At 40.4% G+C, this 24,690-nt stretch overlaps 1 protein-coding gene across 3 annotated transcripts in view; it reads right to left on the reverse strand.

The window, feature by feature from the left end:
- Positions 1-959: 959 nt before the first annotated feature.
- Positions 960-24,690, reverse strand: part of DAPK1 (death associated protein kinase 1) — a 90,810-nt gene continuing 67,079 nt past the window's right edge. For all 3 annotated transcript variants that reach the window (XM_063319717.1, XM_063319716.1, XM_063319718.1), the window contains 9 exons: positions 21,521-21,619; positions 16,951-17,028; positions 13,961-14,183; positions 11,398-11,586; positions 9,390-9,587; positions 7,041-7,179; positions 5,629-5,749; positions 3,971-4,159; positions 960-3,360 (listed from right to left, as the gene is read on the reverse strand). In XM_063319717.1, coding sequence (XP_063175787.1) covers positions 2,128-3,360; positions 3,971-4,159; positions 5,629-5,749; positions 7,041-7,179; positions 9,390-9,587; positions 11,398-11,586; positions 13,961-14,183; positions 16,951-17,028; positions 21,521-21,619 — 2,469 coding nt within the window. In that variant the 3' untranslated portion in view covers positions 960-2,127. The remainder of the gene's footprint in view (positions 3,361-3,970; positions 4,160-5,628; positions 5,750-7,040; positions 7,180-9,389; positions 9,588-11,397; positions 11,587-13,960; positions 14,184-16,950; positions 17,029-21,520; positions 21,620-24,690) is intronic.

Raw genomic sequence — 24,690 nt, forward strand, 5'->3', positions numbered from 1 at the left:
ATCTCACAGTAGTCTCTGCTCTCGCTGGACTTGTAATATGAAGTCCCACTCTGCAGGCACACAGACTCAGTGAAGGTAATTCCAAGTTTGATGCCTGAAGAATAGGCCTAAAGAAACCAGCTAGAAAATCAAAGTATTTTGAGATGAGAAAGACCCCCCCCACGTAACGCAATCTGACAGAAGGGCCGAACATGTCCACGGCTGGGAGGTGAAGCGTGGTGGTGGCCGTGAAGCAACACAGGCAAACAGGGGCTGTGGGAAGCTGGGCTCTTCACTCAGCAACTTTGAGCAGTGGTGGGAGATGCTGAACTCAGCTGACAGAGGCAGGACCCACCGATGCCCAGGGAAGGATTTAATAAAGCAAGGGTAAAATACGCACGGCAAGGCAGTGGGAAATGGCGACTAGCATTTTAAGAAGAGTCCTTTTAACTCCTTTGCAGTATATGCAGGGTGGAGGTATTGTGCAGAGCTGCCTGCATAGAGTGCCGTACAGAGACTGTGCAGCTATCAGCGGGCGACACTGAGAGTTTAAATAAGCACCAGCAGCACAGTCCCTCGCGTGATGAGGGAATCCGTAATGTGAAGGACCATTACTGCAGCACAGGCTCTAACGCAGTGTTCTCCCCCTTTGCAACACAGCATAATCTGGAGGATTCCTGATGACAGACTCGCATCTGCTGTTCCGGTTTTCGTTGTAAAAAAACACAAAGGGAAAGCTATGCAGCAATCAGCTTTGGCTTGCCGTTTGTCAAAATGAATGCAAATCCCTCTGCTGCAGAGGGACCACCTCTGCAGTAAACAAATCCATAAATATTCCTCCAGCGCACTGAGAAATCCCCCTGAAGTGGAACAGGAGGTTCCTACAACTGCAGAAGTCAGGCATTGCCTCTCCAGGATTGCGACACTAAGGAAAAGAGAAATTTTGGTGCCTTCCAGCTACAGAGTATGAACAACAAGGATGCAACAAGCAACAGTTTATTTGTAGAAAAATCCTTTAAAATTTTACTACATTGTAAGATTAAGGAAAAAATAGTATTAATATATGTACATACAATATATATAAACAAACACACATCGCACCATTAAACTTACATGCTTTTTAAGACAGAGAATGGGTCATATTCCCTCATATCAATTTTAAAATTATCACTGCAAGAAACCTTGCTTCCTTTTTGTTTTTATCCCCATCAAAGTTTTCAAGTACAGGAAGTAAGTAATGCAGGATCTAATAGTAGAAAACCTTTGTTATACACAAATTACAATGACAGCTATACAATATTATTCTGCAGTATCCAACACTTGTGTTTTTTGAACTCTATAATGATAACGAACTTTTACCTGAGGTGCATGGAAATAATGAAGCATGATAATTGGCAAGTTTAAGAGATTTTCACATTATGATTTGACTGTAATTGAAGTTGATTAGGTATCACACGTCTATACCCATAGTACTGGCACAAGAATGCTCTGCGTGAGTTATCACCAATGTCTTAGAAGTGCAGGAAAAATTAAAAGGCAAGCACCACTTGCAATGATAAGCATGCAGACAATTTAAGTGAAACAGAGGTAGCATGTTCTTGTAAATCCAGCAGGGTCATTCAAATCAACTGCACCCTCCCTTCTGCAAAAGGCACTCGCTTTTTCAGCTATAAACAATGTGGTTTTAAATTCAGTCAGATTGACCACAAATGGTGGATTTCTCTCCTTACAAATATAAAAAATGTTAAGCAGAGGACACAATGAAGAGAAAAAACGGGTGCAAGAAACACACATTTCAGGTAATATGTGCTATTCCTTTCCCCCTACCTTTTATGGGGAGAATCAAAATGTTTTATAAAACAGCTGCAGTATGTAATTCAAAAATTAAGACTTTCCAGTTAAAATGGCAGTATTAAGCAGCACATTATGTATCAGGTATAATTTTAAAACACCAGAAGTACACCAGAATAGATAAAAAGCAACAATTCACAGTAAGAAGTAGAAAGTTTATGCACAAAAAGGTGGTGCTGGAGAAGGATAAAGATCCTTTGATGTAAAACCTCATAAATGAAAATGCACAGAAACTCCTGTACTGTATCTTTTTTTTTTCCTGCAGTTTGAAAGGACGTCCATGCAAAACATCTGCTCTTACCGTGACACTACAGAGCTAATTGAGTTATAAGATGTGCCACTGTTGCAACTGGAAGCATAAGCCTCTTGACCATTAGCATCTAAGTTTATTTTAAATACAGAAGATGCCTTCAGTAAAAAGTCTGCCGCATCTCTGCGACCTAATTCCCTCAGTTTAGACATTAGGATACCTACAGTGCTCTCAGGAGCATTACTCCACTCCTGCAGAAGGGCATGGACTGGGCTTGAGAGAAAGTCATTTTGTGTTCCATTATTTGTATTGTACTTTGCAACAAGATCAGGGAGGCCCAGATTCATGGCCAGAAGGCACCAATCTTTGCCCATAGGATCAGGTGGATCCAAAAGTCGACTTAGTTTTCTCCTGGTAAGTAGATTCAGATCGGAAACATGAATATCCATTCCTAGGCTTCCCTGGGAGTAGACATCAAGACACCCAAAACACAGTATACTGCTAAAGCTCTCTTTATATCCCCCCATAGTGTTAGTTAGTGATGTCTCTTTTTGACTCTGTGCACGGAAAAAGTCTCTAGGCTGGTAGACCATTACTGGTTCATGATGCTCCCTCAGCTGCTGAGGACTAAGGTAGTATTTCACGGTCAGAAGGCCCGGTAAGGTTGTGGCCATTAAGTTATCAATGGTGCTGCACACAGAATCCAGAAGTAAGCAGCACTTGATCTTCTCTGTTTCCAGTCCTCTAACTTGAACCTCTATACCCTGACCATGGTTGACCAGCAGCACTAAAAGCTCTGCTCCACGATTCATAATCTTTGATCCATTTACCCACAGACGTATATCAGCATCTCCCTCTGTGCTTTGCTGATGAATCCACCTGCAGAGATTCACCTGAACTTTATGAAAAATTCCACAAGGAAATGGGGTAAGATGTTCCACAGGAACGATTCTAACACCACCATAAATCAGAACCTCATCCTCCTCATCTGTCCAAGACCTGTGGAGATTGTCAGTCTTTATGAGAGCAGGAATATCCACCATTGCTCCACTGCTAAGGTCCCTGGCACAAATATCCATGGCATCCAAAATCTGTATCAGTTCTTCCACATCACTGTCCGTCACCAGACGCTGGATATCCTCTATAGTGTACCGACCTCTATAGTGATGGAGGGCTTTTGGGTTCTCCACTGACAGGATTTTTGCAAGGACGTTTGAACAGAGCCAGCGAGGATCCAGAAGTACAACATCTTGGACAGTTTCACTCTGCATAATGTTAATCTGTTTATAAATATAAAAGTTACTATTTACATCTTGTGGAGTACAAGATGATACCCCATCTTCTCTCCTTACTAACTTACTGACCCAATCATTTAATTAACACCGCTGACAGGAGAAAAACAAACAGTGTATTTTATTTTCTTGCAATTATTTGGAACAAAGACCAGTTCTTGTTCTTGATTGCCACTAGTAATGAAGCCATTAGAGCCCAACAGCTGTAAGGCCTAGCCATGCCTTGCAAGCTACTTATGCAAAGACGTTATCCTATGATTCAATTTCTAATGGACACACAAATTTCTTATATGCAGTGAACACATTAGGCACTATCTCATTTAAGACTATAGCATACTTATCCTTTCTGGGTATTTAATATCCTTACAACTAGATCAATAAACTTAATTCTCCCTGTCTCAAAGAAACAATGTTGAATGAAACAGGAGCCACAAGACAATAATGATAACAAAAAGTTAACCAGTCTCTACTTCTTATGTCTTAAGAGGGAGGAGGAAAAAAATAACTATAGACATTTGCTTAAATCCCATTAAGCAATATTCTACCAGAGCAATATTCTACCATTGCAGAGATATGGAATTTAGTTAAAAACACTTACTTCTCCTATGCTATGCAACTGCTGTGCAATATGCCGTAGGTCATCTTCACTTGCTAGTGGATTAAGCTGTTCCTGTACATCGTATACAAACTGCTGCAAGGACATCAGCTGGTTGGGTCCATTCATTTTTCTCCATGAAGGCAGTGTGGAGATTATTTTTTCACACAGATGAGTCATAGGTGGGCAAGTCTTAGAAAAGCACAGAAAACATCCATTTATCATTCTACTCTGCTAAGAGTACTATTGTTGTTGGTTTTTTTTGTTTGAATGGAGGTTACAATACATTCATGATGCATATTCATGTCCAAAGAGTTCCCCTTGTGATGGACCCTTACTCTTCCACGTGGCATTCACTTGACGTAAGATCTAACTTTTCTTAATAAAGTGAATTCCAGAAACAACTTTTTCACTCAAATAAGCAAACTTTCCAAACATCACCATGATTACAAAGGAACAAAGTTTGTTTTATATAGTCCTGCCTTCTCAAACATGCTGACCACCTGAAACAGTGACTTCAAGATGTATCAATTGCCTTCATGCATCTAGAAGTTAATCGTTATTTCAGAAATTGTCAACTTCAATTAAAATCTGTACTCATCAGTATCTGTACAGGATCAATTTACTTCAGCAGATGAGACAGGAGAGTACCAGATATGAAGATGGTACTTTTATCTATTGATTGTCTTGGACATCACTGATGCCTTCATCCTACACTCTCAAGCTGCAGCACACACGCAGCAATGCTCTCCAGATTTCAAGCTAGTGACCATGGCTACGATAAGTTTTGTCAGAGAAGAAAAGCTTATTAAGTCAAGAGACCATTGGGAATGTAAAATAGGCTGAATTTTGCATAAAACCAAACATTTTCCTTGATGTTTCCAGAATGAACTCAGTAATACACTCACTTTTAATTCATTTTTTTAAAAAATACCTATCAGAAGTAGCTGCAGAAAGTCTTGGCATGTTACACAAGTAAGAGGGCCTTTCATATGAAGAAATTTAAATCCATTTGTCACAGGCTACGTAACAACTTGACTTGGTCATGGTGATTCATGATTCATGGTAATGACATCAAACCACGGCTATTCTACCTTTAGTCTCATATACATATACCTACACATACATATACACAACTCCAAGCACATATTTTTCAGTAAAAAAGTGCAGTAAAAGTTAACGCATATTCAGTTCACACATCTATATTGGGAATTACCTTTCTAACAGTTGACGACACTGTTCTAGTCTGGTGGGTTTTTTAATGAAAAATGTACTTGCCTGAAATATATTCTGTTTCTCTGTAATACACTCATAAAAAAAAAAGATTTAAAACAAACAAAAAGGAAGGTCAACACTGGAATCCAAACAGCATCAGTTCAAAATACGAAAGTATAACTTGGAACTGAAATTCTCAAATCGTTTCCTTTCAAGAGAATTAATTTTGGTGACCTGTACAACACACCTACAATTCTGAAAAAGCTGACCGACTCTGTGATGTCAGGAGTTTGTTTATCACCAGGTCTGTCAAGCCTGCTGCCAAAAACATGAAACAACACTGGTTTCTTTAAGTTTCATGATGTAAGTACTAAACTTACAATAAATTATTACACAAGATTTTCACATTTTGTCTGGCCCAACCCAGACCATTAAACATTACTTACAGAAATTATTTGGCTTCTTATTTCTTGCAAGTGATTTCGGAGAAGCTTCATATCTTTAGACCCAGATGCTCCAGCATCCAAGACAAATAACTTGTCTGAAATTTGCAGATCATTTCCAAATCTAAAAGAGAAAAGGTGAGCAATTATTTGCTTAGTCCCAAATCCAGTTTTATTTCTTAATCCAGTTGTACTACACCCTTAAATTACACAATAGTTATTTTTCTTCAAGGAATGATGAAAAAGTTTAAGTACTGATTACGCTAAGGTAGTTTATAAGCACAGACAGCTGCTCTTAAATTTTCTTGAAAATAGAGATGTTGAGAGAAAATCATCTTTCCCAAGGAACATGGATGAAGATGCATATGAAAATTACAACTGCATCACAGTAGTTGTAATTACAAAACCAAACTTTTTACTAGAGAAGGGACACCAGGAAATAATTCTTTTTAAGGTCTTCATATTTGTTGTTTTCTTTCTTCTCAAATAGTTCAGTTGCCATTGCTATTGACACTATCTCTGTTTCTTGCTTCCTTTTGACTTTTCAACTGCACATACTTGTCTTCTTAGCTCTGGACTGATTTGGATTCCAACACCAAGGATTACACACAGGTATTTTGTGTTGCTTTATTTCAATTGATTAAGATACTGCCTTGCCACTGTTTTGCTGGAATTCCTACAATGGTTTCTTGTACAGTCCAGACAAGTGTCTAAGTGTCTGCATTCACAGGAATGGATGGTTCCTCGTACCACGAATTAGCACTTATGTGCTCACTGTGAATATAAATTATTGTTACTTTATACAATAGTATGTTCGTGAAAAAAAAAAACCCTATTTCCATCTACAATGAGCATGCTCTCCAAACATTTGCTGAAGAAGGCTACAAGTTTCCTTAACTTCTAGGTACCTCTTGGCTGACCTCGTCACCTGTGTGACTGTCACTGTGTCCAACTCTTCACAAACTGTGTATAGAGTACCTCCAGGCTTCCTTCACCTTTTTTCCTACCCGTCCTAAACCAACTCAGAGCAAAGGGTTGCTCTTCTGTAAGGCACCCAGAGGTCGTAGCTGAGAACTGCCCATTTTTCTGAGACTGGTGCAAAACCCGAACACCCAGATGTTACACAGATGGCTGATATGAGCCCTTGGGTGTATCCCAGTGTTTACAGGGTGAGACTTCCTGAGCCTCCACTCATTTTTGCACCACTTGGCTCATTTTAGCTCACTTAAGGCAGCTTGCTCACTATAATACTGGTAATTTTTGCAAAATATAAGCTTCCTGAACATACTCAAAATATCATAATATCATAAAGTGTAAGCCACATAAAAACCTTTTACATATTCCTGTGCATGTTACCATTTTTTCTTTCCAATTGACATGTTTAAACACTACATATAAACATACTCCCCACTTACCTGTTCCTGATCTCTTTCAACAATGACATGTCTTTGTCATACCAAAACTCTCCCCCAACGGGCCGAGGAAGATTCACTATGTCAGCATGTGTGGCGACCAAAACAACACGCAGGGGACTTTTCAGCTTCCCACCAAATGCTAGAAGAGAAACAAGAGCACCCCTTCACTATGAGACATGCCTATGGCGATGGCTCTTTGCTGGGAAAGCAGCAATGCATTTTACATTCTTCATACCAATCACTTTTGCAGTGGATTTACCAACTCTAAGCACAGCCATACTGTGCTTACACCACTGGTGCTTTGGCTGTTATCTGCCTATAGGATTATCTGTATACTGTCCAACTTGAATAGCCAGACTCTTTGAATAACGTCAGATACATTGATATTACATGACTTTATTGAATAATGTTTTTGTTAAAACAATAACACTAATGATATATCTATTAACTACAAACTATAATAGTGTGAGGAAAAATAATTAAAAATAGCAGCTTCTTGAAAGGGTTTCTCATAATCTTTGGATGGTCCTTAATACCACAGGTATAGAGTAGAGGATTACATGTAGAACACAAAATGTCTACAACATTCATACATTGGTATGAATGCTATTTTGCAGTACTTACACAAACAATGACCTCTCACTTAGGTGAGAGTTAAGTAGGAAAGCCTGGCAGAAACCATGAAAAAGAATAAGAGAGAAAGAAAGACACAAATGGAATGAATGAGGTGACAGTATGGAACGCACAGTTTTCAATCTTTTCTCAAACTGATCTTCCCGAAAAGGGGACACGTCATTAAATTATTTCTAAAAAAGACAGTACATCCAATCCTGCTGTTTTAGTTTGGCAAAACTTCACATGGGAGAAATATGCTTATATCACTTCTCAGTTTTCATCAACTAAAAGCTACAGAATCTTGATTCAATTACAAAAAAACATATTTTCCCAAATCTCTGCACAGCACTTCAAGGTAAGTATTTTAAAATTGCGTTATTTTTTTTTTTTTGGCAGTTGAAGGCATGGATACCTGAATTGAGCTCACCAGTATAAACAATGATTTAAGCGAAGTATCTAAATACTGCTGATAATTAGATCAGCAAGAAGAAACAATTAAGTCAGATCTTAACTTGGTCAAACCAAGAACTAAGTTTCCTTGCTAGATTGAGGAGCCGTGAAAAGATTTCAGCAATTGCAAATTAACTGTATTTTCAGCTTTGATACTTTTCTGCAAATTTCTGAGCTTTTACTTACGGAAATAATTTCATGTTGGTTAGATCTAAATGCTCATACAGTTAACCTTGTGGTTAGACCTAAAATGGAAAATGAAAGGCATGCAAATGCCGGAACTGAAAACTGAAGGTCTGCCTTGGCTCATCCTTATTATCTGGCTGAGATAGTGCATACAGAATCGAGCAGAAAATAAAAAGAGAGGGGAAATACTCTTCACACTATGTAAGTATTTGTTCTGCTTGTTTGGTGAGTCCCTAGCAGCCTAATAAACGTCCATGAGAGCTGAGTTAGATCCACTGGCTGAAATAACATTTTGGTTCACGGATAGAGACACGTGTCAGAGCTTGGCTCGACCATGAAACTCACAGTCTGCAGACCAATGCTCAGAGACAAACACAAACAAATTATATGGTATATATACCTAGACCTACAGACCCTTTAAGAAAAAAAAGCCCTCAGAGTTGTTTTTGTTTGCCTGCCAAGTACCTTTGTTCGTTACAAAGCTTGCATATAAAACAAGTAAACTCACTTAAAACTTGTGCAAAGTTGGAGAAAGTGTGAAGTGAAATTTACTAGAAATTCTGTACTCCCTGATGCTCCAAAAAATTAACGTGTTTGAAGTCCAAATACAACTCTAGTTAAGTATGTTACAGTGGCACGTATTGAGAGGTAATGCCACTCCACAATGTCGTTCTCTCCTGTTCTCACTGACAAGACTAATTTATGCTGGAAACACTGTTAACTGGACTTAGATATAGGTAGAATATAAGCAATGCGTCTAAAACTGGTTGGTTCCAACCCTCTGAAACTCTTTTCCATGCAGCTTATGTGACATAAAACTTCATCTGCCATTTACGGATGTAAATCAGAGTGCCACAAGAGGCTGCAGTGTACCTCATGACTCTTTTAGTTGGACTAAGTGGTATGCACAACCCTTCAGGCTTGTTTCACAGATAAAATTCCCTTTCTGTAGCAAACCCTGTGTAAAGTTTGTTTGAATACATGCGGATGAAGACACATAACAGCACTCAACACAGAAGATGTACAAACTTCCAGAGAAACACAAGAAGCTTTATCTTATAGTCCCCTCCTATTTCATTAACAGATAGAAGAGCATACCTATTGGCTCCTCAACTGGGACTAATGATTTCAGGAAACTGAGCCAAAAGGTCACTTGGTTTAACTGGATTTCGTAAGGCTCCTCAAGACTAAAAAGCACTATGTGAATCGCAGTGGGATCATTTGCAGCAAAATAATCGTAACAGCAGAAATACACAGGATTCCCAGAGAATTCCCAGATGCTGAAGTCGCCAACTCCTGAAAAACAGGCAAACAGATGAAGAGATCAGATCACACTCTGTCAGTAAACGTGAAGCATCTTTCAGCCATGGAAAGACAAACAAAAGAGTTAATCTGATTTAAACTTTCACAAAGATAAACTGTATGCACACGAGAAAGCAAGACTGCAAATGCAATCATGAACAAACGGAACGGGTTTCAGTTGGTCTCAGAAGCTGGGTCCTCACAACCCGTTCCTCTCTCACATTCACTTCTCTAGGACATTCAGCTGGATGCCACCTGGAAGCACCTGTGTGTTAAATGCATGCAAACCTTACACATTAAATTGGCCTTTGCCTTCCACAACAGCAACGGATTTTGTAATTCCCTTGAAAAACAAGAAAAAAGGCTCCCATTTTTTCCTGCTCACCCCCAAAAGCTCAACATTTTTATTAATTTTTCTTCTTAACATGCCACTGCTGGTAGTAAAAACAGCTGAAGGAAATTCTCAAAGAAGCCACTCTGCTTTACAGAATTGTACCATTCACATCATATTGTTTAAGTCAGGACTGAAGAATCACCATGTTAAGGATCCCCACAGCACCATGCTTCTTGTTGCCATCTCGTTTAGCTGCAGGTGGGAAAAGTATTAGTGTGTTGCACTGTATGGCACTTCCCAGACTCACCATCTGATTAGGGTGAAGTCTGGTGCACTTGTACTACGTCTATTTAAATAAATGTTGAGGAAGATGCACCTCAAACTTCTAGAACAAAGTAACCCAGAAACCTCAAATATGCTGTTATGAGTACAGCTATTCAGAGTTCACCTATCTGCACGCTTTCCTTCTATATCAACACAGCACAGAGAAAGAAAATAAACCCCTTCTGTCAGTCTTTTGCACAACTCTATTTCACTACAGAATTTGACTTGGTTTCAAATTACACTGAAAGAGGAAATTAGCCTGGACAAATAAGGAGCTTTAGCTACATGCCAAACTCTTCAGCATGTAGGACAAACGTTTTGTCACTGCATGTGTTAGTGTGCATATACTGCGTTCATAAATAGGTTTCTCTCTCCAAAATAAAATCTTGATTAATCCTAACTCAGCCTCAGAATTGTGGCTGCTAAGGCATGCAAAACATCATCCTTATTAAGAAGAGACCCCACAGATAGATATAACAATTAGTATTGCTGGAGGTGTATATGCACCATTTGTACGGTCTTCATAGTCAAAAGCCATGTATATACTTACGACAACTTCTCTGACTGACCATCTTACTGCTAACTGGTTTCAATTGCAGAGCAGTTAGCTTCCTTTCAAAACAAATTAAATCAGAAGCTCCACTCACCATGTTTGGTGAGCTCCAGGACTCACCAAAGATGATCCAGCCCTGTCACGGGGCGAGAATGGTAGGTCTTTCATACAGCTGGGAACCGCTTACGTTGTGAAGACGCTTGGGTCTATGGGACCAGATTACCTCTGGTAAAATCTCCAAACAACATATAGTATAGGTGAAGGAGCTTTCACACTAGTAGCTGGTCTGCCACGCACTCCTATTACACCAAATCCCTCCTCCCTGCTGCACCACTTACTCATCTCAAAAACGTTTCTATGTCATACTATAACAATCTGACACAAGTGATTACTGTGCGTATTATAGGTAGAGAACTTTGTGTAGATTTACTTTCTGCTTAAACGAACCAAACTCCACCACTGTTGGATTCTCAACCACAGTAACGACCATACCAAGTCAGATTTTTTTTTCTCATTTTTATTTTTAAAAACCAGCAACATGACATTAACTGTCCCACAGCATTTAGGCAATGCCAGCCCAGGACTCTGCTTACCATGCAAGCAGGCATTTTGAATGTCAATGGCCTTCGTGGACTGGTCATCAGCAGAGAAGTGAGAGTGATGAGCAGGTGAAACTAAAGCTTCTAATACTCCTTTGGTCAGGCCGGGCTCAAACATCATACTACGGCTTCTCACGCTGACATTCTCACAACCAGGATAAAGATTTGTAATGCTTACTGAAACTGGGTCAGGGAAAGGAAAATGAGATTACAAACCATGTGAAAATCACAACCAGATCACTTCAAAATAAGTATGCAAAGGATAAAAGCTGAGTTAAAAAAACCAAACTGCTCTTCAAAGAAAGGAGAGGACTACCAAGCTGTGAGCATACACAAATACATCCTTATTCTGAACGATGAAAGGAAAATATTAGAATGATCCCACAGAACACTTACTGCTTTTGAGCAGATACACCGCTGGGTGGGAAGCATAGAAAAAAAATTGAATGGTTTGTAAATGAACGGTTTCAGTAGTTAAAGTTCTTCTTTGGGCTATTTTTATTGGCATGGAAATGCTACATAGTCATATAGTTGATTCCTGCAAATAAGGATAAAAATATCACCGTGTAACAACTATTTCTGGGGAGGTGGAAGAGAAAAGGAGGCCCTTAACCAAAATTATTTTACTAATAAGCAATTTGCTTAGTTCATGCTTAATTCAGATTCCCCGAGTAAATGGGAAATGAAAGGGCTTTTTAATTCACTTGCACCATCTAGTGGAGAAAGTAAAGATTTCTTTCCTCCACTTGATGCTGAATTGTTAAAATTTGAGTTTTAATATAGAAAGAAACTACTTGTCAGCTGTAAAACTATACTTTCATGTTTGATCTTCTAGTGTAATATTTAAATCTTTAGGCTCTTGTAAATAAATACACGGTGAATTTGCAAACTTATTTTTACAGAATTTAAACAAACCTAAGCACATGATGAAGTATAGACCAAATTGTGCTGGTTTAAATGTTTATGTGATTAGGTCACTCAACCCATAACATTATTTACATGTTATATAATGATTTTAATCCCAAAAGAACAGATACTGAAACAAAGCAAAACCCAAAAATCCAAACATTATAACACCACCATAGTACCTTTTTTTTTGCACAGAACTGCAAAACTTTCAAGTGTGCACAGCACTGCATAACTTTATGACTTTATATCTAGGTAAGCTACTTTCATGCTTCGGATTCACTGTTATTTCTATAAAGAGTTGCTAATGTGACTGGCAGTCTTGTCTGATTTTATGATAGTGTGAGAGCCGAAGACTTATCCTCTGATTCTGGTACCAACCAACATAAAAAAATTTGTCTTCAGTGAAAACCTTCCTGCACTGCCTGCAGGAACTGATATTCCTTGAGTGACTTATCTCCCCTTGTATGACATAGTAAATTACGGTAAGCAAACCAAGAACTTCTGACTGATTCATTTAATCAATTTCTTTATTCTGTTGTCGCAGATGTGAGCCCCTTGTGTTAAGTGAATAGCAAATAAAGTAAGCATCACTGTGCCAGGTGTCTTGTCTTGTTACGCCACTCTGTGAGTACCTTCGAGCTTCCTCAGGTGACTACAGACAGATATGAAATCTACTACTAGCACTGTTCTAACATTACTTAAAAAATGATGAATGAAACCTAAACTTGCAGGTATTATCCAAACGTTTTTAAAGAAAAAGACAATCCTGACCTCATCTAAAACGTACATAGGACCGCTACTTCTAAACATCAATTTAAACTTGAGCGCCTCAACATGCCTGCTTACCTTTGTATACATTGCGCAGCCCCTCGGTGTTAGGACAGGGAGCTGGACAAATAGTTCACTACTTTTTTGGGTATCCTGCCACAACTGTGGGTTCTGCCAAAGCCAGGGACATGTCAAAGTATAAACCTAGCTAGTTTCTCCACATCCTAAAGCTCTTCCCACTTCACACAGGCTAACTGGTGCTACATGGTCAAAGTTTCCCTATTATTTGCACCCATTTACTTCAGTTTAGGAAACTTTCATTTTCACCTAGTTTGGAGACTATTTTAGACACCTCTAAGTGGGCTAATCCACTCTTGTGCCTTACGGAAAAGCACTCCAAGGCATCAGAGGCAATTCTGAATCCTCTGTTACCACTTAAAGATCACACAAAGATGCAGCAACTGTTTCAATTTTGCACGGAGTTTAACGAAGCTACTCAACCAAAAAGGCTGACAAAACATAACGCCCAAACCCAAGATGGTGGAATCTGGTCATGACACTGGCATTCATAGCCTAGGACTTTTTGTGAAAAATAAAAGCTAGTGTTCATGAGTCCTGTCCTCCGCTCTTCAAGTTCACTTATGCAGCACATGAGTAAACAAAACCTTAACTACTCCTACACCCTTCACACCTGCTGCTCTTTGCTCTTCCTTTGGGTATGAGCCTGTGCACAGAGAACTCAATGCCCTCTCTGCTTTGGTTTCTTACATGCTTAGCTTGTCCTGTCTTTTCCAATACAGCCAACAGCTCTTCTGTAGGAGCTGCACAGACTAAGAGGAAAGTGTTTTCCCGTTCAAACGTTACAGCTTCGAAGTCATACCTGAAGGTTTGGAAGACAAAGGAGATGGAGGGAATCTCGTTGAGTTTGTGGAGGAGAGCCTAGGCCTACGTCTTCGGAAAAAGCTTCGTATCAGGCCACACTTGAGAGACTCCACGAGGGTCGTTTTCCCAGCGCCAGAGTATCCAAACAACTTCAGTTTGATCCGGGGCTGTGGATTCTGCGTATGCCGCAGCTGCTGGATAAAAAGCCCCCGGTGCGTATCCTAAAATTCAACATAAAGAAGAAATCAGAACGTGTGGCAGGGAACTTCTGGCTCCCAACAAACTCAAAACAAAGGGTTTAGATAACACTTTCTTGCCAGGTTGGTGTTCATCTGGATCAGTTCCCCCATCTGCTTCATCATGCAAATGATCAGTTACTGGCAGAAGGGGAACGACAGGTAGACAAGGCACGGCTGAGTGCTTGCTCTCAAGAGCCACCTTGAGCCTTCATAAAAATCACACATGACTTCAGGCTCAACACCAGTAAATTGGATCATTTTGACCTCTGATGGAAAGGGCAAAAGAGAGAAAAACTAGTCTCTTTCAGTACTCGTTCCCCTTACCTGTGAATCTCAGTAGCATAACCAATATCCATAATCTTATACAATACGAGTTTTGCAGTGACAGCTACCACCTATGCAATGGGAAAACTTGATGTGCATTTCTCTTCTTTACATCAGCTTTTTCTGTACTTCTCATATTTGGGAGAATTCTGCTCTTTCCTCTCCCTCCTCCTCCCACTTAGTACTCTCTTTATTTCCACTTCAGTTCTTTGCAAGGTAAATATTGCTTTTCCCAGACCAATCTTCTCTCTCCTTTCCCCAAACACTTACTCTTCTTTACCTTAAAAGACCTCTCACATAACGTTCAACTTCCATTGTTCTACCCCTCTACTGCAAGCGTACAACCTCCAGACTGGTTTCCCTCTTTACTCCAAAGCCTCAAGAGATCTGCCTCTCTACTTAACTCTCCTCTCACAATTTGCCCTCTGTATGCGTTCATTGCCTCTTCCACAGCTGCAATCTCCTCCTCCCACACAGGCCTTCCTCAAACCCAATCACATCTCCTACAGAAGTTTCCAGTTTGAGCTCCCCCGTTACCCCTCTGCATCTTGTCTTGTAGTATCTGTAGTATACTCCTGTCCCTGTCACAGACGTAGCAGGGAATGAACAAAGCAAAATATGTCTTTTCTCTTTGCCTAGTAAGAGGCAATCAGACATGGAAGCTCTATTTCCCACACAAGCTAAGCTTGAAAAATCAATTCAGCAAGGGGTCATAGCGCAGGACAGCAAACTAGCCAGTGTCTGTCACCACAGAAAGACCTGTTCTAAGGAAACAGGGATATAGCAGACAAGGAAGGGCGGAGGAACTAGCTTCATCTTCCCTTCCTTTATTCCCCCATCTGGAGCTGAGAGAGAGGGTCTGTTGTTCTGCATTTGTACTGAGTTTAACGGGTAGGATGACTCATTAAATGAGCACCTACAGCCCCCCAAAATTATAAGCATGCAGCAATTAAGCTGAGAAATCTGATAGAAATAGTAGCGCATATAATTTAGTTCCTTCCTCGCTAACAGGCATTTATTAAATAAGTTAGTCACAATGCAAATCCTGCAACCCCTGATGGCTAATGCCGAATCCTCTGCAGGAGCCACTGTGACAGGATGTTCTTCATGTGTGTGCTATTACGGACAAAACCCTCCACAGGCACTAACAATAAAATGTGTCAGGTACAGTCTGTACTAGATGAAACTGACTATTTTGAGAAGTACTAGAGTATTTTCAGTGGTTTGGTATAGTTTATTAATTTCAGTTGATCAGATTCTCTGTCGCAAAGTATACTCTGATGAAGTATATAATTATCACACATTTTCCCTATATATGTAGGCAGGCCTTCAATAACTAAGAATACTCTGCTATCACGATCAGAGCTACCATCTACTAACATCTCTCTCAGAAGAGATTTATCTGTCTCCCTTTTGTTCTAAGTCAGCTTGTATTAGTTCCTTATTTACATCATGACTAAAACACAAACTTATGCACCTGTGTGCAGGCACAGGCAAGGGTTTAGTGCAGTGATACAACTATGCAAAATGGATCCTGTTATGACAAACAGTTACAAAAGCTATCATTGCAAAGAAAACCTGAACTTTGGCACTTTCTGACATCTTCACTGATATATTTTACAATCCTAGCCAGTACAGATTTACCGCCAGAACTAAAGGACATGATTCTACTTCCACCTTGGCAATGCCAGCTACACACCATCTTCCATTGCTACTCTGAAATGGTCATTTATTTCAGTTTTCCAGAGACCCATCTGCTTATTAAACAGGATTGTTTTAACTGGTCTGGCTCTTGCCTGTAATCTCCAGGCAAGTGGTCCCTGAACCTTCACGGCATGAGTGATGCTGCGTATATGGAATAATTGGTGCGTATCAGACGTGTCAGACTTACTGCCTTACAACAAACCCAGATCAGCTTTGCATTCTAGTTGTCAGGGGATTTGGAGAGACTGAAATTGCAAAATTAAAAAAAAGACATTGAGAACTTGTACAATTATTCCAGACGGTATTGGAGTTACTGGAAGGGGCACAAACCCTTCAAACTTCGTAACACTGATGTAATGAAAATGGTGACGGTGGGGAAGGAAGTCCTTTTGTGGGATGTGCTAATTATTAATAGTTCATTTTCCACTTTCTTAAACACCTTAAATGCTTTGTTAGGCATCGGCAGAGACAGGATAAAATAGATCAGTGGTTCAGACTAGCTTAGCCGTTTTTGTTAATATGTATATACTAGCTTCAACTATGGGCACAATTTCAAATTAAAAATTAAGGAAAAAAAAAAGACAACATCCCAGTAAGGATATTTGCAACAGCTTTTTAGAATGGCTTTGATGACTATCTTACTGTATGATTTCCCACAGTCAAGCTTTTCTTGGTATCTTAAAAACATGAAAATCTCAGTTAAAATTAATGCATTCCTAACCTTTTTAAGTCTTGCAAGCAGACTGGCTACATGTTCATGCTGCTCTGCTCTGGCGAGATCTTCTGCTGTTTTCCCATCCTGTTAAAACACAAATTATTAGCAGCAGTTCCTTCCTTTTGCCCACAATAAAAAAATCACACACAACATAGTTTAGCTGCTCAAGGCAGTACGAGAATTGCTGTCAGATGCAAACGAAATAGGGAGAAAAAAAAACCCACAACACAATCAACTGACAACAAGTAACAATCACCCCCCACCAAAATCCCTGTTTTTTTCAATTGTCCAAAAAAATACAGTACAATGCAAAACAATGGCATTTCTTTTACAAATTGGCATCTGGATGCCACTGTAAGAAGATACTTTGAATTCAGAGCCTGAGGGCAATGCCAATACCGCCCCATCTGAATTCCTCTTCTGTTATCACCAACTGAATGATAGTGATTTCTAGGTATTACATACTGAAGAGATCTAAAAGTTTAAACGTTTCACAAAGAAGGAAGACATCAGCGTATTCACTCACATGAAAGCAGATGAATTTTAATGGATAAAGAATGACAGTGGCACACCAGTCACTGGAGGTTTCCAGAAAGCAAGAAAATTGTAAGGCATGTGATTTAAATTGCATCAGCAAATTTAAAAGGAGAAGCAAAGCTGCCTTCAGCATTCTGGTCTTGCCATTTAATTACCCATGTTTTACAGGTCAGCAGTTTAATATTAAATAGGCTGAAAGAAAAATTGCTCACAAGTTTCAGTCTTCTGACTACATTAATGCTATTGTGTTGCTTTAAATTTTGGTAACAGGTAACTAATTTATGAGCACTTTGCTGCTTTCACTCTGTCAGGTAAGGACTTTCAAATATTAAGAAGAAGTATTGAAAAACTAAGATCTCTTTCTTGGGTTTCTATCTTTGATTTTACTAGATTTTCATGTGAAATCTGCATTGTTTTAAGTAGCTTCTGAGGTTGCTGCAATTATTATTCCTACATATGAAATAAATAGGACAGGAACAGAACATGAGCAAGGAACAGCCAAATTTGTAGTTGATGGTGTGAACAGACTCATTTGAACCAACATCTTACCCTTAAATTCCTTCTGTAGTTGACACGTAATTGCAACTTTAGTAAAGAAACATCTGAATGTATTTTTTAAAATTAATTTCCCTTACAGAAGATGTATCAAAGGGGAAGAATCTCTTGGTCTGTGCTGACCCTATCCTCCAAATCCCACTTAATCCTGACTGCCTGCTGTATGACAGGAAGAGTGTTCTGGTGGCTGGGCAGCTAGCTGCCGTCAGGAGAACTGCTTCAATACCTTCAGTGCTTCCCGAGTTTCCAGTCATATTCAACGGAACCCAAAACCTCCAGATAAAGGGGAAACCTTGATCCCCTTCCTGAGAATCCCTGTGATAACAGGATGCAGCCTTCACCAACCTAAAGCATGAATTTTATCTGTATCCCCAAATCTTTGGTCTCTGCTTAAGTCCAAAGCAGGGCTGCTACAGCCTGGCCCTGCACGCTTTCAGAGTGCAGTGTGTTCCTGTTGCAACGTAAGGTTGGAGATGGCCTGGCAAACTCCATCACCAAGCACATACGAAGTGACAGATCCCTGCAGGGGCACTGTCCCTTTGAATCAGAGCAGGTCCCACATCTCTCAATGGGTACAGCACAGCTGCTGTGGCAAGGCTTTGGTAACTTGCCACCCTTGCTTGCTGTGTCTCATTGCTCCATGGGGGTTTGTTCTGGCTTCAAGCTTGACTTTGGCTAAACAGCTGTACTCTGACACATTGTTTGTTTAGCTCAGTCACAGCTATTTGGGCACAAATACAAAGGAAATAACCATCTGGTAAGTATTTGGCAAGGAATGTGGATGGCAGTGGCTGTGCCAGAGCCTGATCGGTGAGCACGGTTAGAACGGGATGGAGGTAACCGCTCCCAAAACTAGAAAAATGACAACAGCAGTGGTTCAAATTGCTAAGTCTAAACAAATGTGTGCACAGAGCAAGCCTACCTGGGACAGTGGGACGGCACTGTCATGACTCAGAGCTCCCTCCGCACTTCCTAACAGGTTCCTGAGCTCAAGATCAGCTGCCTGATACAGCTGTCTAATCTTGCTTCAGACTGCTGTGAAGGAGGAAGACTTGAAAAGAAGCCCCACCAGGGGCTTTCACACTACCTTTTGCTCAGGTGTTGCTTTTAGGCTGAGGCTTTTGCCTGTGGTCCTCACCTGAGCAACACTACAGCTTGGCCATGTATCCCACTGACCCAGCCCCTGACTTCCAGGTTTGACCTTGAACCTGTCTCTTCAGTATGAACTTGCCTGGCGAACATTAGACCCTTGGCTGACCACGGTCACCAAGCCCAGTTCCTGACTTTGACTTAACCTCAGACCTGCCTCATTGTTACAGACGTGTCTGGTAACCCAGACTCCTGGCTGAAGCTGGTTGCCATCACTGGATCTGCTCTGCTTGCCTTGCTTGGGAACCGTGGGACTGGATACTGTCCCTCCTCACTTTGTTTACTCCTGGCTTCTAGCTCACCTTCCCTTATGGAGCAACACCTTAGCAAGGGCATTGCCTGACAAGCACAATTTTTGAAGCCCATGGTCATTGGACCACACAGTAAACAAGACAGGCAGAAAGGCCTGTGGAGTAGGTGAAGGATACCCCAGAACATTGGCAACAAGCACCAAGAACAGCAGAGAGCTCTAGCTCCAGTTTACCCACAAAAAGCATTTTGAAATATTTACAGACAGATGGTTGCGGTTCAGTTCACATGTCTGTTGAAAATTCAGACTCAGATCTGGAAGTTCAATTTATTGATTGAGATAACAGGTAAAAAAAGCGTTTGCTTCCATGAAAAAGAAATTAACAGAATGAAGTTCCCTATTTTTATCCAAACTATGAACAAGATGGGGCTGTAGATATCCACTACAGGCTGAACTGTAGTGGAAGGGAAAAAAGGGAAAAGAAAGAAAAAAGGGAAACAAGGAAAGGGGAAACAAGGAAAGGGGAAACAAGGAAAGGGGAAACAAGGAAAGGGGAAACAAGGAAAGGGGAAACAAGGAAAGGGGAAACAAGGAAAGGGGAAACAAGGAAAGGGGAAACAAGGAAAGGGGAAACAAGGAAAGGGGAAACAAGGAAAGGGGAAACAAGGAAAGGGGAAACAAGGAAAGGGGAAACAAGGAAAGGGGAAACAAGGAAAGGGGAAACAAGGAAAGGGGAAACAAGGAAAGGGGAAACAAGGAAAGGGGAAACAGGGGAAACAGGGGAAACAGGGGAAACAGGGGAAACAGGGGAAACAGGGGAAACAGGGGAAACAGGGGAAACAGGGGAAACAGGGGAAACAGGGGAAACAGGGGAAACAGGGGAAACAGGGGAAAAAAAAAAAGGAAAGGGACAAAAACAGGTGACAAAGGAAAATCTGTAAAACACCCCACAATCTCCACTGCATTCACATTTCATTATTAGTGATTAATAGGGACGTGGTAATCTACAATCTAGTAGTTATCAAAGAGTCATTTTTAGATCCTAAACTTGTTTAAGCCACAATTCCAAGTTCACTGGTTTTAATGACTGCTTTTTGCAAGCTTTGTCCTGCCACGTGAGGTACACACTTAGAGGAAAAAAGCACAGTGCTAAATGTATAGGAAAATAAAATAATAAAAAAAAGTATTTTCTACCAAATGGGTAAAGCAAATGAAATGGAACTTTTCTCCTTTTTCCTTCCATTTCAGCCACCTCAGGGATACTTTGTAAGGAGAATTTTGAAAAACATGGACTCAACTGAAGTCTAATCACGACATGATTTCAATATACAGAGCGATAGTTATTCCTATGCACAATGCATTGGTTAGGGCGAGTAGCAACGTTAACCGATCCAATGCATATGAAAATAATACATGGTTAGTTTGTTCAAAACATAGGTAAACGATGCGTATGATGCCTATAATGTATCGTGCGTATGAGGTGTGCATGATGAAGGACACTTCATTCCTGCTGTGGATATGTCACCTAGGAGGACACTTCTCACTTTAGTGAGAATGAAAAATACCTTCAGTGGTGCTAATTGGAACCAGTGGTGCTGACTGACCTGACATAAATTATTTGTTTTACAAGGATACTTGCATGCTGGTTCACTCATCCATGCACCCACACATCTCCCACCATGAAAATAAAACCTTTTTATCCACTGAAAAGATGAAAACTATTTAAGATAAATACAATACGTTTGTATGGTAACAGTACCTGATGTGAAATTTCATACATCTTAATGACAACGGCCCACTGTGCTTACAGAAACCACAATGCTACAAGTAATTCTAGGTGAAGAAATTCTTAGGTGTAGATGAAGCTATAGTTGTACTGTACCAAATTCAGTTGTAAGAAGGGAACAAGTTGACAACAGAGAACGCTTTTCAAGCTGTGGACATTCAAGAGCCTAACCTTTTTTTTTATTTTATTTTCAAAATGTTATTATATTAGACCATTTCCCCCACACACATGAAGAGATGAATTCGTTTCCTACTATGATACATAAAAGAAGCAAGAAGCTTAAGAGTATCAATACTTACAGAGGTTAAAGCTTCTACGTTGGCACCAGCAAGACACAGGAACCGGACAACATCAAGAATGCCATTGTTTGCTGCCAGATGTAAAGGTGTTCTTCCATACTAACATGGCGAAAAAAGGTGTCATTATGTCAGTACAAGAACATCACTCCAAATTTTATAACTAATAATTGAACATACTGTACAATTATGCACACTGATACACAGCAAAAGTCTTGCAAAACCTCTAAGAAAAAGTACAAAGCAAAAATTTTAAGAAAAAAGCTGATGCACAACTGCTTAAAGCTCAATTAAAAACAAAGGCCAGACTGCCTACTTAAAACATGGGAAACAATTTTATAGCTAAATCCCCCACAACTGTGAAGGAATCCTTTAGAGTTTTTTGGCTATATTTCAAAATGTCTTTCTAATTTCCTGTAAATTTGACTGCATTTTGCTTAATTAAATATGAAGCAGTTAAGCAACACTAAGTCCTTTACCTTTAAAGTTCTGGATTCTACTTCAATCCAAGTATTACTGAAGATTACCTATCTGCAGTCTCCCCACTTCCATCCAAAGGAATAAAAGGGATGAATGCAAGAAGTCAGTCTGAAGGAATTTGTGGTTTCAGTGACAGAAGAAAGAGCTGTAAGTATTCCTTTCCCAATTTTTGCTTTTACCTCTGAATCTCTCCACTGACAACAGGTTCTCATGACATCCACTTCTGGTCTTTCACATTCAGAGCTACTGTTAAAAAGATCACTACCATGTTTTCTCTGCTTGTAACTCCTCTTACTATACTTTCACACACTTTTGTGTTTCCAATATAGTTCTCCCTGTTCCAACCCTACATTCAGAAACAAACTCACAAACTTACTTCTCAAAGGAGTATTTGAAAGCAAAGCTAACTTTCTGACAACTGGAAACTGAAAAGACGCCTGGCTCCTCAAAGCCCTACACCACAACTCAAATAAATGCATACGATGTTCTACTGCACATAAGTCTGTGGAAGAAACAAATGGTGCCTTCAGTCAGTGTTATGTACACATAGGACAATGCCAGATGTGAGGACGAAGGATGCACGGTGATTATGTTAATGCACTCCCATTACAGGACTTGCTGCTGAAGGAGACCAGTAGAAATAAAGGCTATCTATTTGCTAAGACTCAAACAAAATCACTCTAGTATACATGACTCCTAAAGAGTAACAGGACACAAATGTTAACCGCAGCTTCTGTAGCCATGATCCCACCCCTACTGAACACTTGAATATTATTTATTCCACAGCATGCTTGTGGCCAGGCCACCAATCCTAGCTCAGCATTCTCCATTATGAAAACAGGTGCTAACCCAGCCTTGTGCTGCATTAACTCACCTTCCCCAAAATGTCTTCCCAGCTGTGGATTTGGATGTAATTGCCTAGTCAATCAGGTTTAAGCTAAGAGGCAGGACTGGGGAGCTCATTATTGGAAGTTTTTTCACTTGGCAGCAATGATCTGGATGAGGGGATTGAGTGCACCCTCAGTAAGTTTGCAGATGACACCAAGCTAGGTGGGAGTGTTGATCTGCTTGAGGGTAGGAAGGCTCTACAGAGGGACCTGGACAGGCTGGATCAATGGGCCAAGGCCAACTGTATGAGGTTTAATAAGGCCAAGTGCCGGGTCCTGCATTTCGGTCACAACAACCCCAAGCAACGCTACAGGCTTGGGGAAGAGTGGCTGGAAAGCTGCCCAGCAGAAAAGGACCTGGGGGTGCTGGTGGACGGCCAGCTTAACATGAGCCAGCAGTGTGCCCTGGTGGCCAAGAAGGCCAAGAGCATTTTGGCTTGTATCAGGAATAGCGTGGCCAGCAGGAGCAGGGAAGTGATCATGCCTCTGTACTGGGCACTGGTGAGGCCTCACCTCGAGTACTGTGTTCAGTTTTGGGCCCCTCTGTACAAGAGGGACATTGAAGCGCTGGAGCGTGTCCAGAGGAGAGCTACCAGGCTGGTGAGGGGTCTGGAGACCATGTCATGTGAGGAGAGGCTGAGGGAACTGGGCATGTTTAGCTTGGAGAAGAGGAGGCTGAGGGGAGACCTCATTGCCCTCTACAACTACCTGAAAGGAGGTTGTAGAGAGGTGGGTGTTGGCCTCTTCTCCCAGGTGAATAATGACAGGACCAGAGGAAATGGTCTGAAGTTGCGGCAGGGGAGGTTTAGATTAGATATTAGGAAGAATTACTTTACTGAAAGAGTGGTCAGGCACTGGAACAGCCTGCCCAGGGAGGTGGTTGAGTCGCCATCCCTAGAGGTGTTTAAGAAACGTCTAGATTTGGCACTTCAGGGCATGGTCTAGTGGCAGAGGTTGTAGGTTGTCTGTTTGGTTGGGTTTTTTTTGTTGTTGTTTTTTTTTTTTGGTGTTTGTGTATGGTTGGGCTTGATGATCTTAAAGGTCCTTTCTAACCATGAAGATTCTATGATTTTAATTATTAAAACCAAAAGTGATTGCACTGGACAACTCTCAAGCCAACACAACTTTCTTTAGTTGGCTTATACAGAGAAGGTCAGTGCTTTGGTAATAAATGGAAGTGTTAACTAGCAAAATGTTATTGTCAGAGTACGTACTTTTACAGAAAAACAAAGAAGCTACAACTCCCACATCAAAAAAATTGCAAATAGTGACATAAATACTCCTATGAACAACTCTGAAACTTAGTAGCATACAAAAATTAAGTAAAGCAAAGAGGGACACTCAGAGCTAAATATCAAGCCCTAAGCCCCACAGCCTGTCAGCAGAGTCCAATGGCTGACGTTAAGCTATTCAAACTAACCAAAGGGAAGTTTCCTGAAAAAGCTTACTTGTCTCTTAAATATCTCTAGGAAGAAAGCCAGAATGTCAATACTGTAAAGCATCAACATTCAGTTATCCCATGCACTGCAACACTAGCACAACAGGCAAAGCGCACAAGGCACTAGTATGTAAAAGTTTAAGGAGAAGCAATTAAACATTCTCTTTGGAGGAGTGCTTTTTAATTCTGAAGTTCATTTTAATTCTGAGATTTCCTGTACCCTGACAGTGACAACTTATTTAATAGATAAATTATAGCTATTCTATTCTAAGTGCTTGATTAGGAGTTATTTTAATAAGTCAACTCAATGCAGAAAAACATAAACCAACCAATGCAGCACTTATTTTTATAACCGAGAATAGAATCTG

The sequence above is a fragment of the Chroicocephalus ridibundus genome, chromosome Z (genome assembly GCF_963924245.1).
Source record: "Chroicocephalus ridibundus chromosome Z, bChrRid1.1, whole genome shotgun sequence".
Taxonomy (NCBI): Eukaryota; Metazoa; Chordata; class Aves; order Charadriiformes; family Laridae; genus Chroicocephalus; species Chroicocephalus ridibundus.